Here is a 16,490-nt window from a genome sequence, read left to right on the forward strand (position 1 = left end):
GCAGGACATCTGCAGTTGACATCCTTCATCTGTGAAACTTTTCTAGTAATTTTTCAACACAAATCTGACAAGAGTCAGGACCTAATGTATATAAAATCACTTAACAAGATCTGTAATGAGTAATGACTCAGTTAAACAAAATAGTGGAGCTTAATTCTAGATTTAATATTTTTGATCTTACAAAGACCAATGTCTTTATCTTTCCTATTTGTAAAATCAGAAGTTGTAAAAAAATCTTAAGTTTCTGTTAATGCAAATAGATTCAGTCACTCACTCACAGCCGTCTTACTAATGCTGAGATACAGAGAAACTGTTGCTGTTACCTGGAGATGTCCTTGGTTTCTGTGAAGATTGCTTTAGAGAAATGTGTCTGTTAGTGCTGGCACATTTTCACCAACGTCAGCAGATGTATTGTGAGCTTTGCAGTGTTTTGCTTTCTTAAATTTTAGCAAGCTAGAATGGTGAGATTTCATAAAAACCCACAAGTCTGGATTTTTAAGCAGTTTTCTTGGCTTTATGACTGAGTGGTGATCTATTTTTGACAAGACGTGACTTGAATGCATTCTAGATGCTCAGAAACAATAAGCAAAAAGTGAAAGCCCAGTTGCAGCTCTTCACACTGCTTTTCAGGAGGAAAAGATATTTAAAATTGGACATTTGGGATTTCCAGTATTTAAGTACAGATCCTTGATGCATTCAGCAGACACTATCAGTCAGGTTTCACAGGGCTAGCACTGGATATAATCATATTTTGCTGGTGTAGTCCTGGAAAGAATCTTGGCCAATAATACAGGCTCTGTTAAACTCCTGTCATTTTCAGGTGAATCTGCTGTTATTTTCACTAAGCTCTTTTATTTTCTATACTGTGGAGTTTCCAACTGTAGCTCATCTTATTGTTGTAAAACAAGGAAAGAGAGTGTCACATGTTAAGCAGACTTTCTTTTTTGCCAGGTAATCTTTCCATATCTCATGATAATGAAAGAAAATACAAGAGGAACCCTAGGTACTCCTTAAACTTCTAAAATGAGTAATGGGACAGTTACTGCAGTCTCTGAGACTCTATAGTGGTTTGAAAGCAAAACAAATGAGAGGCTCCAAGTCAGAGATACAATTTAATAGGAAGAAAGGAAAAAAAGTAAAATAAAATAGATGCAATAATACAAAAGACCACTGATAGAGTCAGAATACTACCTGAGCAGAGTGATGGAAGCAGTCCAGATGAGGTGGTCTTCTTGAAGTAGTGATCATGTAGAAAGGTCTGGTAGCTCTGATCCTCTGGGAATCCAGTGTGTAAAGACCCCCTGTACTGTCCCAAACCCCAGATTATATCCAGGCTGGAATGCTTGGTTCCTCCCCCTGGGTGGAGCATCTCACAATGGGATGATGGGTCATGCAGGGGGTCCTTGACGGCCCATTAAACAGAGATAACTCCCAGAGGGAGTTATCTATGAGTCATGGGCAAGGCATCTGATGGGCCATTAACAGAAGATAGTGGCCCAGAGGGAGGGGGTCTGGGAAAAAACACTGCCCCACCTGGGTTCAACAGTTCATGAAGATGGTGATAGAATACTTTGTGCACATGCTGTACTACAACCCAGGACAGACTCTCAAAGTAGCATTCAGTAGTAAGCATTCCAGCTAAAACTGCATTTTCCTTGTACACAGACTTCAAGACAAATATTTGACTAAGTATTTCCACTATGATTTGTGCACTATAAATTCATAGATCAATAAAATACAGTTATACCTTTGTGTCATTTTTCAGCATACAGACATCTCTTCGTCATCTCTAGCACACATAATCACTGTCACAGGTCAAACAAGAGGTGGGCTGGGTACTGGAGCCCACCTCTAATGCTCTCATCTTCTGGGTACCCTGGGGAGGGGGGGAAGAAAGGAATCTGCCTTAGTGCCCTAAGGACAAGGAAAAGAGAAGCAGGAGATTCAGAAAAGAAGTCTGGTGACCCTGGCACAGGGAAAGGAAAGGGGAAATTCTGACTGAGAGCTCCAAAGGAACTATAGATGTGATTGCTGGAGAGAGATATCATGGCTTTGACAAGGGGAAGGAATGTCTGGACCCAGTAGAGAAAATTGTAGAGATAATTGGAGAAAGCATGTTTGACAAAGGGAGAGGAATTTTAGGGCAGTAAAACACTGAAAGGAGTTGCCCTGAGAGGTGATAGATGGTTCATCCCTGGAAACATTCAAGGTCAGGTTGGACAAGGCTCTGAGCAATCTGATCTAGTGAACCATGTCCTTAGTCATGGCAGAGGGTTGGACTATATGACTTTTAAAGATCCTTTCCAACCCAAACTATTCTATGATCCTATGAATTCAAAAACTGGGGGATGAACAATGGGATTAGGAGTAGTCAGAGAAGGAGGCAAAGAGTTATTGATCCCTATCATAGATAAGTGGAGTTAGGAGATATCTCTGGCAAGAAGCAAGGCTGCAAAGGAAAATTGGGGTAAACTGAGTGAGAAACCAGAGAGGAGGACAAAGTGAGAGGTAAACAGGGTAAGGACTTGGAGTTGTAAATATGAGTACTGGGCTGATGAAATGGTTAAAAGTGATTAACAAAACAGATGGACAAACTTCAAAATTCTGCAGTGCAATCCCAAAGTGAGTGGGCCCCACAAATAATTGGATTGACATGCAGAGACATTGCTGCATTCACTCCAAAGATAACTATCACACCAACTCCAGCATTTACAAAAAAGGAGCAAATTAAGTAGTTGAGTTTGACAACAGACTTTCCTCACATAGAGTGATTTACAACTGAATTGTGGAGAGAGATGAGATGGTAAGTAAGACAATAATTGATTTGAAATGACAAAACTGGATTATTTGAAATGGTGCAGAACATGTAAAGGATACAGCCCTTGGTAAATGAAGAAAGAATAAGCTGTACATTATAACTACAGGGCTGTAGGTACAAAAGCACTACTTTTAATGTTTGAAACCACTGTTGGTACTTAACATCAGACATCATTCTATCCTTCTCTCAAACTGCTTCATGATTTTTTATCTCCAGGTTGATAGAACCTATTAGTAGGCAACCAGCCAGGCCTTTCTATACCTTTGCAGTGTATCATCTAGACGAAAAGAGAAAGTCCAACAGTTTCTTCAAATCCAAAGCAACAAAACCCCAAAGTTGATGTGAATTTCCATTCATCTTATTAAGCAGTTCACAAAAATAATTTTCCATACTTACAAGCAAGTGATGCTTACAGAAACATGGTATTATTCCTTTTGAGTGTATTTCTTTGGTTGTTGTTTGGTTTGGGTTTTTTTTTTCTTTTTTTTAGGAGGAAAGAAACCTGCTTTTAGAGCTTGAATCTGTGGCAAAACTGAATTTTCTATTTCCTTGGAAATCCTAAACCAGTGCCTTTGTACTTCCAACTCTTCAATTTCCAATATATATTCCCCAAAAATATGTTGAAGAATTGTATTAATTCTTGCTGTGTCATCTGTTACAGTAATGTGGCCAGAGATTTAGATCACTGTTAAATGACAAGAACATATCAAAGAACATAGAAATGATAGATTTCTTACAGAAACTATTTGTTTTCTTTGTGATCTATAATAGATAGCATACCAGGGACCTCAAATGGCACAGCAGGTCATCTGGGAGGGGTTGTGGAAGGAAGGCAGAGCTGGAATTGTAACAGCTGCCTGCAGGAAATAAGGGAAGTGGAATCTCTCCAAACTGCTCTATGCACATTAAATAGGAGCACAATTCAAGATCTTCCAGCTCTACAAGGAGAGAGCAAAATATTATAACTTAAGTGAGTTAGCTGATAGCAAGATTAAAAAAAAAAAAAAAAAAGTCATTGGCTTACAAAGCTGATGCACATCAAAATAGAATTTGCAGTGCAGCAACTAAGTCTTATTTATTTTCCCCAGCTAAAAAGATCACAGGAATCCTATTTCAAGCATTATGTGCTAACAATGTGCAGACTCCATATTTATTTGTTCTTCCTTGGGGGACCTACTTATAAAGATACTGCAATGGCATGAAATACACTCATTTCATTGCACCTTTTTCAACTCCATGGGTCTTGAAACTTGTTTGTAGTACTGGTAAAGGTTGGTTGGGTTTTTTGTTTTGTTGGGGTTTTTTTTCTATTCAGTTGCCACCTTAATTGCACTATTTTGCATTCTTTCTCTCTGTCAAAAGGACTTGCATCTTTTCCTGACAGTCGTAAGATTGATCAGTTGATAAGGATAAGCAAATCGTGGCTCTGTTTTAACCTTTCCTATAAGGATATTGGGTTTTGTATTAAAAAGCTGTAATACTCTTCTGATGAAGCTCACAATAACTATTGGTACGATTCCCACATCTTTTCCATCAACATTTGTTTCTGCTTTTCCCTTTACAACCTATGTACTGATATGATCTAGATAAAGGCAAAATATAGGCAAAAAATTTAATTCTGTTATTTCTATTCTTATAGCAGAAAATTCAGCTTTCCAGTACCTGAAGACCCTCCAGGCCTCTAATTTGTCTGGTTTCTCATAGCTACAGTGTTTCGTGGTTAATTACAAATTCTTCTTTATTGGTGGCTGTGATTAGACTAGCTGTTGCCACTCTTCCATTCCATGCTGAGAGGCACACAATAAAACTCCATACCTATAAATTATTTCTTTATGAAAAGCATCCATTGAAGAGATTCTGCAGGTACAGCCAATATTTAGATGCAAATATGCAAACTTCATTTTTTTGGTATCTAGAATAAACTCATTCTGCCTCAAACTCTTTTCTTTCCCATCTGGTTATGTGGAGCTTTTCTAACTCACAGAAGCCTTGCAGAACCCCAAGCCATAGTGCAGATGAGCTCAAGGCACCCAACACTCTTTAAGAATTTAATCATATTTCTGACATCTGCACATTTTTTCTGCAGCAACATCTTTCTTGGCAGCTGCCAGTAGAAAAGCTTACCTTGGAGACTGGCCATCATCAGGATTTTCACTCCCCCGGTCTGATTCCAAATGTTTACTTCCTAAGTGCTGGTGATTCAAATATCATCAGTTCAGTATGGCTGCTCTTGATCACATTTAATAAAATCATAGAATATGCTGAGTTAGAAGAGAACCACAAGAATCATTGAAGTTCAGCTCCTGGAGTTGCATGGGACAGTACCAAGAGTCACACCATATGCCTGAGAGCATTGTCTAAATACTCCTTGAACACTGTCAGGCTTGGTGCTATGACCACTTCCATGGGAAGCCTGTTCCAGGAACCAACCACCCTCTGGATTAAGAACTTTTTCATAATATGCAACCTAAATCTTCTGTGAGAGAAGTTGATGCTGCAGAGGTTGATGCTGTTCCCTTGAGTCCTTCACTGGTCACCACAGGGAGGACGTCAGTGCCTGCCCCTCCTCTTCCCCTCACAAGGAAGTTGGATACTGCAATGAGGTCTCTCCTCAGTCTCCTCTTCTCCAGGCTGGACAGACCAAGGGACCTCAGCTGCTCCTCACACAGCTTCCCCTCGTAGCCCCTCACCATCTTTGTGTCCCTCTGCCAAACACTATGTACTATATTAACAAATGCAGCTACGTTTAAAATGGAGTACTGTGCCACTTCAATCCACACCATCCATATCTGCATGGAACAGTCTTTGCATTTACACCATTACAGTGTTGTCATATATCTGCTAAGCATTATCATCAAGGATGCTACTTATTATCATCAAGGATGCTACTTATCTGAAATAGAGATTGGTACTCACATAAAATAATTAGAGTGACAGGCCTTGTTACTCTTTCTTATTGTCCTGGAAAAATCATGAACTGTATGTTTATAACTTCATCCATTCCTGAAATGGAGCTACACTGTAATTAACATGTTGGTTAAACTGAGTTCCAGTTGAAATTGAAGAAGGCTGCTCATTGAGACTGAAATGGCAAAGGGAGTTCAAGTCAGACACTTAATTATCCAAACTGGAGTTTGACCAAGATACTGCTATTCTTGTGATATGTGTCATGGGATAGCTCGTGATCAAAAGCTGCTGTAACCTTGACTTGAATTTGGAGCTTTCTTCTTTATACTTAGTGTCCACCAGGTGCCAGGAGGGTACAGCAGCTCTGTTCTTCCGCACAGCAAACGGTGCTGTCTAGTGAAGCACCACAAGTTACTTCACATCTTTACCTGCTTTTCTTCATTGTATCTTATCCAGGGATGGACTGAGCCTGATATTGCTTGGTTTCATGACCAAAGACTCAGCGGTGTTTCAAGCACAGGACGATATTTTCCTCATTCCCCTCAAACTGCTCCTCAGAACTAAAAATCAGAGATCAAATTAAAATTGTATATGATGCCAACATGTAGAACTTTCTAACATTTAAAACTGTCTAATTATCTCTACAATATTAGTCCATTCCACAATAGAAAATAAATTTTAAAAAAGGAATTAAAAGTTTATTCAAATACCATTTGACTGACATTAGTAAACAAATAGAATGATTTTACAGAAGAAAGGGATCTACATATTTAGATATAGATATTTAATAATAATAATATATTGGGTAGCAACCTCTGACAAATAACAAAGGCAAAAATCTTGAGTATATGTAATGTGATTAAGAAGAGATTAATATATTAAATAAAAAATTTTGAAAGCAGCTGGTGTCTTCAAGACAACCAAGAAATTGTTTAACGGTTATGGTAACACATAGAGATGGAGCTGGAATGTAAAGGAATTTAAGACCCATAAACAATTTTCCTGCCAATAAGGATTATATTTTTCCAGTGTGAACTGCTTCTTAATTGAGACTGAAAATTCCTCCATTATTCTAAAAATAAAGTTAACTGGAAATAGCACCAATACTGTAAAAGAAATGACAGATGTACAATCAGGAAAGGATGATAACATGAATAAGTTTTACAAGAACTGCAATTCCAGTTACAAATAACAGAAGATGCCTCCCTTTGTGTAAATGAAGACTTCTTTACCATTATAATTTCTGTCTGTCATAATCTACTGTAGTAAAATTAATGCAGTCTAGGAAATTGCAGGTTTGTAACAGCAGCAGCCCTACATACATTTGCATGAGTACTCTGGAGTGACAGGAATAGAATATATAGCATAAAAAGTTACTAAAAATAGACTTGGCTAGTCACTGGCCAAATGCTTTTGGGAACAGAGGGTGTCGACAGGAGAGGCTGTCAGTGCAGCGAGCATGACCCTTCCCACAGCTCTGGTGTGCTGCTCTCCTGTCTGTAGCCCTGCAGGTGGGAAGGAGTGGGTTGGAAGAACGACCATTTTCTGCAACATTAGGTGCTGTCAGCCTCCTAAGTCATCACTGAGTAACATAATGTTCCTTGTCTGTGTTTCGTCAGTGGGAGGGTGACATTACACAACTGTAACGGGATGAGCACTGTTGATGGGACTAAAGGAAAAATTCTTCTGCAGATAAGAAGTTCATATTTAATTCCTGTGTTCTGCAGATCTACTGTCTAATTTCTGCAGAGAATAAAAAAGCCATTTCCCAAGTAAATATATATGGAATTGTATCATGTTCCCGTTTTCACGGTGCTTGTATACTTTTGCATGTGAATAAATTACAGATACATACAAAAAGGAGAGGAGGGGAGAGGGGAGGAGAGGGGAGGAGAGGGGAGGAGAGGGGAGGAGAGGAGAGGAGAGGAGAGGAGAGGAGAGGAGAGGAGAGGAGAGGAGAGGAGAGGAGAGGAGAGGAGAGGAGAGGAGAGGAGAGGAGAGGAGAGGAGAGGAGAGGAGAGGAGAGGAGAGGAGAGGAGAGGAGAGGAGAGGAGAGGAGAGGAGAGGAGAGGAGAGGAGAGGAGAGGAGAGGAGAGGAGAGGAGAGGAGAGGAGAGGAGAGGAGAGGAGAGAAAAGAGAAAAGAAAAGAAAAGAAAAGAAAAGAAAAGAAAAGAAAAGAAAAGAAAAGAAAAGAAAAGAAAAGAAAAGAAAAGAAAAGAAAAGAAAAGAAAAGAAAAGAAAAGAAAAGAAAAGAAAAGAAAAGAAAAGAAAAGAGAAAAAAGAAAAGAAAGTTAAACATTTCAGCATACTAATTATTCCAGAGATTATCACGTGGCTGTGCATATCACTGCCAAGTCCTGGGCCTATCTGGAGCTTGAAGCCTGCAGTACGTTGTGGCATGGTACAGAGGACAGAACACAGAAGTATTTTCAAAAGCCTTGCCCAACTTTCAAAATATGCTCTGAAATACTATTCTGGATGCTGTATCATAGTTGTTATATTAGTTTACATTGCATTACCTTACCTGAAACAACATATTCAAATCTACAGTTACTTATTTTTATAAGTGGTATCTTGGTACAGGATTATTACATCCTGCATTTCATGCTACACACAGTACTGTAATTACATTTCTCAGGCTAGCCATAGAATGAAATTTTATCTTGTCATTGACTTGATCCTACAGCACAGGATAGCTTTGCAAATGATAATCTTAAAAGAATTTTGTGTTCATTGTATATGCTGCTCCTCTGCACCTCTCTATATTACAGTTTTAAAAAATAAGCCAGGTCTTGTGTTAGCTTACTGTGCCATTCACAATGTAGTGAATCTGGGAAAATGTAATAATAAGTTCTTTTTTTGCTATTTTTATTCCATATACTTGCCATGAGGAAGAAACTTGGTTTAGCAAACAGTCCTTTGACCATACTCCAATTCTTACACTGTGAGTGACAACTTACGGGAATTTGCATAACCTGTATTATGTCTGAAATTTTATTTTTAACCTTTTTTGTCTTTTAAGCCATCAGTGTATTTCTCTGTGTCTTTGAACAACTCCTATCACAGTAGGTTTTGGCTTGCAGACTCTGGGCATTATTATGAAACTAAAAATAACAGACAGATAAAAAATATTATTGGAGGTTATTTGTTCTAAAATGTAACACAGAAAATTACAATGGTACCTGAAAAAGTCTGCACAATACAAATAGACTCTCTCGGGTATTTTTTTACACTTACTACCTATTAAAGAGGCAAGATTAACAAAGAGTTGTAGTTGTTTTAATATTGATACACAAATACATTTGCACTTGACAATGAGGTTTCACATTTTCACTGGTTGGTCTCATACAAAAGTTAAGATTCTTTTATCTAGGGAAAAAAAATCAATGAGAATGATAATTTTAGAATGAAGAAAAATTAAACTTGAGCATTACCAAACATCTCAAAAAGTCTCTCTAAGCATGGGATATTAGTAAGAATAGAGGGAGAAAATATGTTTTATTTTCATTTTATCTCTCTGCTTAATGTAAGCCTTGTCAGTAACCAATGTGCTGCCTTGCTCGGCCCTCATTTGTTTGGCACAGAAGTTTATATGAAACAACAGGACTGGGGCAGGACAGAGAGGTACATGTGGGATTTTGTTCTGTGACACAGGTGAAGACGCCTTGAGAAACTTCCTGTAGAGCTGCTCTCAGAGGTATAGTTGGTTCATTTGCCTGTGTCATTTTCAAAGCTGCATAGTAGCGTGTCTCAGCGGGAGGCATTTCCCATGGAGGCACGTGCTTGGACTCCTAGTCTGTATCACTCAGCCTACAGTGCTGGGAACCCACGAGATGCCTTGGCAGCACAGCCAAGTACCACAGTGAAGGCTGAGGCATGCACAGGGTGTGCTGTAACTTGCCAGTCGAAGGCGATCAGGGGCAACTGGTGCAGAAAAGCACCTGTGCTTGTGCTACGACACTGAACTCAGGTCATGATGTGTCTTCTGGGTAGCTCAGGCACAAGCAGGGCTGCTCAGAGCAAAGCATCCCACCCACCAGAGAAAGCAGGATTTTCATAGAAGGAAAACTGCACAGCAGTTTAATTAAACATGTATTATAAGGCAGTTGTGTCCAGAGGAAGAAGAGCAGGAAGAAAACAGCAAGTTCTCACTGCCTAAGCTGTCTTCAGCCTGGCATTATCTGATGCTTGAATTTTTCTTTTTCCTTTAGAGCCTGACTAGCATGTGAGGAAGGCTTGTGCATTCACCAGTTTCCTGGTACACCTTTAGGTACTATCTAGCTTCCCATGGATACAGCCGGCCATGCTAGCAAATCTACACATCAGACTGCAATGTTTGGGTTGGAAAGTCCTGTAGACCTTTGACTACCTTTAGACACATGGACATGAAATACTGAACAGCAGAGGCAGATGACTGAGCTACTACCTAATGTCCACTATTAAGACTATAGCAGCTCAGGTGATTAGAGTATAAAGAACTCTGAAAAATCAAGTCAAGGAGCTATAGGAATGCTTTTTTTTTCTTATCCCAAGTGGGTTCTTATTTAGATGACAGTCATATTGCAAGAATAAGGTCAGCATGCTGGGATACTTAACAACAATAATTTTCAGCTGTATGTGCAGGCTTGAGCAGTCAGACTGAGTTGTGACATAGCTTTCCCTGCAGGTCCCTAGGAGGGAATTTGAGGTTTACAAGTCAGAAGAACAGTTCAGAGGGGAAGGTGGTCTCACAATTTGCTGTAATAGCTGCAGGATGGACCAGGCATTGGTGGAACTCAGTGCAGCCTAGTTGGCAGCTTTAACAGTGTATGAAATCTTTTCTGTCTTTTCCCACACAAGAAAAATAGTAAAGAAATCTGGTTGCAACTGCCAGTTCCTTCAACAGGATTCCAAAAGAAAGCCTACAGCTCTGTTCTTGTTGAAAACTGGGCATGTGATAGCAAAATCATGTGCTAAAGATACAACCTTACTGGTAATATTTACGACCTACATTTTACCTGCCAAGGTTGGCTTCATGGTACCTTATCAAGCAGGAGTTTGGGGCACAAAACACCTTGAGCCTTAGAAATCCTCACAAAAATAAAAAGCTGTTAAGTATTGATTTAAGCTTGAGAGTTATTTAGAAGCTGACTGACCACCGAAAGGTCCATATAATTTATACTAAAATGACATCTTGCAGGTTAGTTACCACATTTTCTGATGGAAAAGCGGTTTGCCATAGCATTACTGCATTTCATACGTGATGAAGATGGCTGTCATAACACAACCGGTTGCCTTGTAGAATGTTATCCCTTATATCAGAGCTCACTCATATTCAGTTTATTTCTACAGGATAATAACGTTCAAAAACACAATTTTGCACCGAATGAGTAGTTGATTAATTCCACAATACAGTTATTAAAGTAATAATCATCGAAATCTTTGAAAAATAAACCACATCAGCCCTCATTTAATATTTTATTTCTCATAGACTCTCAAATACATTAATCTGTTTTCATAGAACAGTTTGATTTTCTAGATTCGAATATGAAGAAAAGCTCCCGTAGAAAATTTTCTACACGATGCAAGAAATCCTGTTTTATTTTATAAATTGTATTATGAGGGAAGGCATCTGACCAGCCTGTGAACTCTCAGGCCACGATCTCACCTTTCCCCAGCTCTTACAAAAACATCTGCCTTCCATGCAAGTCGTTTCAAGGAGCGGCTTGGCTTGGCTCTGGTTAATCGACTCGGTGCCGCCTGGCAGCCGTGTCCACTTGTGTACAAAGCGCTTATCTTCTGCTATTACTGCAGCCTGGCAATCTGACCGACGGACAGCAGCGCACGACACAAGGGGGACAAACATCACTTTATCTCAGCATGGTCTGAAAAATTAATCAGGGGAAGCTATTTTCCCTCTTTGCCAGAGACTTCCAGATGGTGCCCGAGAGACAGAAGGAAATTTAGTCCTTCCGTCCTGAGAGCTCAGTGGCACCAGGGGACAGACTTCCCCACTGAGCAGCAGATTTGATAACGCGTAGATTTATCTCCTCACGTTTAGAGCGCCCTTGAAGATTCCCACCGCTCTCACCTCGGAGAGTGTCGCCTCAGTCCGTCCGCATCCCCAGAGTCCTGCAAAAAGCGACTGGTTCCAGTTAAATCGACTGTAGCACTTCCCTGGTACTGATGTCAATATCCAAACACAGAGCTTAAAAAAACCTTAACAAAACAAACAAACAAACAACCAGAAAAAAAAACCCACACAACGCCACAAATGCAGTCTTTTACGGGAAAATTTTATTTACAACAGAAGGTTGTTACGTCTCTCCCAGACACCGCCCCCGGCCTGCCCCGCTCATTACCCCGCGCCGGGGGCCGGCCGGCCCAGCGCCCGCCCCGCCGTCCCTCCTCCCCGCCCCGCTCTCATTCATTCCCAGCCCCTTCCTCTGCGCTCCTTCCCCTTCCCCGGCGCCGCCGGCCCGGCCGCCTCCCCGCCCCGCGCCCGGCAGCGGGCAGGGCCCTCCGCGCCGCAGCCATGGCCGCCGAGGGGGTGGACGAGCGCTCCCCGCTGCTCTCCGCGCCCGGCTCCGGCAATGTCACCCCGACCGCACCGCCCTATCTGCCGGACAGCAGTCCCCGAGGTAAGGCGGCCGCCGGCGCCCCGCCGCCGTGCCGGGCAGGGGGGCGGCGGGCGGGGGGTGGCCCTGGCGCTGGCGCTGCGGCTGTGTCTGGCAGGGGACGCGGCGCCTCGGCTCGGGTGCGGCGGTGCGGGGCTCCCCCCGCCCGGGCCGGGGGCGGCGGGGCCGGGCCGGGGGTCGCCGGCGGGGGAGCCCCCGCCCCGCCCGGCGCCGGTGGGGAACAACAGGTAACGCCGCTCCGTGCCCGGCACAGGCCGCGCTCCCCGCCGCGCTCCGGCCTGAGCGGCTCAGGGGGAAAAAAATAATAAAAGAAATGAAAATAATTGTTTGCAGGGGCAGAACAAGCCCGAACCGGTCTGCCCATTATAACTCGCTCGCATGCCGCAGCTTGCGTGGTAATTGTTGGAGTTGGGTTTCCCCATTAATTAGCAGCGGGATTAAGTGGAGGATCCGGAGCTGAGAAGGGCTCAGCTGGGCACAGGGAGGGGGGGGCTGAGCGGCGCCGAACGCGCAGGTCGCCATGGCCGGTGACCATCGCCGGGCCACAGCCCAGAGGTGCCCAGCTGTGGCCGGCGCCTGTCCTGGCAGTCGCACTGAAATACCGAAGGGACTGGGTGCAGTGTGGTAGTTGGAGCCCGAAACCGCCAGGATGTCCTTGCAAACACGTTTCAAGGCCATAGCTGGTTTTGGCTTTATTTTTAAAGGAAGTCCGATACTGCGGTTACAAATCCGTAGTCCTGGCATAATTATATGCTATTATCTTTTCTGCACAGGCTTAGGAAAAATCATCTTGTTGATCAATACTGACTATTTAGTTAGTAGGTAGAAAAAATTACTTAGAAAATATAAATCAGGACCTTATCAAAGTATATTAGTAGGTGTTGGTTGGTTTTTTTTTCAGTTAAACCTCTGAAATTGAGGTGTGGAGAAAGCTGTAGGAATCAAGACTAAATAAGATTAGAGTAGCTTTGCTTAGCAGTACCCTTTAAAATGTAAGATTACAGTTCTTATCTCAGTAGGTCCAGTGTATTGGTCCTTTCTTAACAATTTCTATTAACCGTGTAAATTCATGACATGCATGTAACTAGAATGAGTGAGCATCTGTATTTTGAATGATATTTAAACTCGTGGAAAGCTAGGCCTTGTCTTCATGTGAAAATGTATTTCATTTAGGGCCGTAACTGGTGTTGGCTGTTTACTTTGATGTGAACTGGACAAAGGAATATTGGCTTAAAAAACAGAGGAGTTTGGAGGCTTTGGCTTTTTATTTGGGGTTTATTTGCCATCAGTTTTTTAGTATTGATGTTATCCCCTAAGTCAAAAAAAATCCACATATATACCTTAGTTTACATTCTGGTGTTTGATGTTTTTATTCTTCATGATCCTTATCCTGTAACCATTATTGTTGCATACATTCCAATCTGGTTTTTGGTGGTGTGTTTGTTTTAGTCTTTATAAACTTAAAAAGTAATGAAAATGCATTAGATGAGTGATGCATCAGGGTAAAACTCATGACCTGGAAATGAGCTGGATCCTAAAATCCTCATTTTAGTTCCTAGCCATGTCTTCCTGTGCCTTCAGTGGGCATCTGTTACTTGAGATAACTGGTTGGGCACCTGCGGTGCGATGTGGTTCTTGAGATAAGTGGCTTCCCCCCCAAAAATGAGGAAGAACCAACACAGAGCTTTCTTGAATGTCAAATATCTCTTGTTTGATCAGTCCATGAGCAAACATACTAGGTAGCACTTCAGTACTTTTGCTCTGCAAAACTCTCTGAGGATAGCTGCGGAACAGAATTTTGCAGAGCCGTGGCGTAGGCCCAGTAGCTCTACTTCCCTTGCTCTGTTGGCTTTCCTTAGTGAAAGGATCTCTGCAAGCTAAACCACCTTTCTAGCTTACTGGCAGTCTTTATCTCTCTCTCTAGCACAAGGCTAGATTTCGAGGGAAGAAGCATTCCTGTGGAAAAATTGGGTTTTCTTCCAAAGCAAACTCCTTCTGCAGAGCTTCCTTGATTAACGTCCCTTGAATAGTGTGGAGTGGCAGAGGAAGGAGGAAAAAGGCCTTTGTGTCAAAACTACCGCCTGAATGTACATTCATAGGTTTATCCCTGTAATTATCTACTGTGCCCAATATATTTAAATCAGAGAGACCATGGTTTGAAGGTAGGCTTCTATGCCTTTGTTGAGCTGCAGCTGAGACCCAGCTGACTCTTCCCTGTGTGAACTGGTGGATCCGTGAATCCTAGTAGTGGCTCCATGTTTGTTCTTAATGATGCAAGCAAGCAAGAAAAAATATTTTCAATGTGGATGCAGGCCACGGTATTTAAGAAACTTTTCACAACATTGACAAAGGGTGAAACTATCAGTTCTGTTCCCTGTAATAGGATAGTTAGTGCTTTTTTGTTTGTTTCTTTTAGGTTTCTTGGGCTTTTTCCAGGTTTTCTTAGCTCTTAACAACTGATCTCTGGCATCTATCACTTTTTCCCTTACCCACCCCCTCCCAGGTCGTGATAAATAATGATTTAGATAGTGATAAAGAGTGATTTTTTTATATATAAAAATAAAACTCATTTTTGTTTGACCCAGGTAGGCTGCAAGTGGTTCTCTGTGGTTTCCACCCTTCAGCTGCCAAGGGAGGAAAGTGCATAAGCACCACAAGGAATTTCTCAGGTTGCAAATGGGATATCTGCCATTTCATTGCTGTTCTGTAGGGGTGAGGAGGGAGTCAGATGTACTGCATGGTAGGGCACTTTGCTCATCTTGCTGAACTAATTACTGTTTTGGGGTTTTTTTGGGGAGGGGGGTTGTTTGTTTGTTGCTTTGTTTTGGGGGTTTTTCTTTTTTTTCTTAAGAAAAAATGATAATATAGCTGTAAACGGGTATGTCTGCAGCAGGGAATTCAGTATCTCATTACATGTCTCCTAGTGTGTATGAGAAGCTTGCCTACTACCCAGTCACGTCCAGCATAACAGACTGACAAACCTTTATAAACTGGTTCTAGGCATTATAGTTAGCCTGAAATTCAAGCTGTCAAAAAAAAAAAAAAAAGTCATACCAAACTATGCTAATGTGCTTTGAAACCTTTTTATTAAGGGGTAACGAGTAGCTCACTCTGAGACAATGTCTTTATTTTCCTTTTCACCATCCCCCACCTCCTTACCCTTCCCCAGTATACTTTTCTTTATATTTAATTTTGGTGGCTTCTGCTGGGTTTGGTCTTTGGAGCTCTTCAAAATGCATCTTTTCTTTGAGCATGAAGGTTGCAGTGCCAAGATACCTCATGCTTTCTGCTCCATAGCAAATGTTATTTGCTGCAGCACGGCTCTGAAAAGCAGCCATTATTCGCCTGCTATCTGATATTTGCTGAGCCAGCAGGACAGGAGCAGCGAGGCTGCTTACCTGGAAGCCAAGCAGCTCCAGAATGAGGCTGGAGAAGTGGCTGGCGCTGTGTGTAGGGGCTCACACACCTCGGTTAACCAGCTTTCAAACTTGTACGAGTTATCACTTGGAAATGGGGTATAGAAAATTATAAATGTCTAGAAGGTATGGTGGTAAATGTTTAAAGTATTCCAGGATCATGGAAAGCTGAAATGTTGGTGGCTGTGTGTCTTTTCACTTTCTGGTACCCTTAAAGACATTGCTTGCCTTAGTACAGCCACTCTATTCCCAGCTCACAGAATTGAGCTGTTACGCTTTAAGTGGAGAGGACAAAGTCAAGAACTTTTAAAAAACAACTGTTGCTTTTCAGAAAAGCAACCTTAGAGCTGGGAGTGAACTGTAGAGGTGTCTTGACGGAGAGTTTGGTATTTAGTCTTTGGAGCATGCCTTTTGTTTTCTGGCTGCCTGTTCCCCTAGCCAGAAAGTGTCAGCTGCTCACTGCAGGAGCAGTTAAGCAGCCTGCTGACTGCCAAAAGCCCCTTGCAGCAGCCTTGACTTTTCCACCGTGGCATCATCTAAATCTCTAACCTGATTTCTGGAGTGCTCTGTTAGGCTTGAGCTTGTTTCTACTTGCCAAAGTGTGTGGGTTGGGGTTTTGTCTTGTGTGTGTTTGTTTTTTAATGTCTTGTAATGTCTCATGTCCTGCATGTGGCAGTCTTACTAAAAATAGGGTATCACTGTACAACAAAATACTGATATTTAATATTTTTG

At 41.7% G+C, this 16,490-nt stretch overlaps 1 protein-coding gene across 2 annotated transcripts in view; it reads left to right on the top strand.

The window, feature by feature from the left end:
* Nucleotides 1-16,490, top strand: part of PIP4P2 (phosphatidylinositol-4,5-bisphosphate 4-phosphatase 2) — a 37,924-nt gene that overhangs the window by 1,740 nt on the left and 19,694 nt on the right. Inside the window, exon 1 of one of the 2 annotated variants that reach the window (XM_066179015.1) lies at nt 12,108-12,345. The exons of the other annotated variant lie outside the window; for it this stretch is intronic. Within the exon in view, the coding sequence (XP_066035112.1) occupies nt 12,240-12,345 (106 nt within the window). The 5' untranslated portion in view covers nt 12,108-12,239. Of the gene's footprint in view, nt 1-12,107; nt 12,346-16,490 lie in introns of those variants that run through there. 2 annotated transcript variants of the gene reach the window in all.

Source organism: Chamaea fasciata, unplaced genomic scaffold (assembly GCF_029207755.1).
Source record: "Chamaea fasciata isolate MVZ Bird 193981 ecotype frontalis unplaced genomic scaffold, bChaFas1.0.hap1 SCAF_1, whole genome shotgun sequence".
Lineage (NCBI taxonomy): Eukaryota > Metazoa > Chordata > Aves > Passeriformes > Sylviidae > Chamaea > Chamaea fasciata.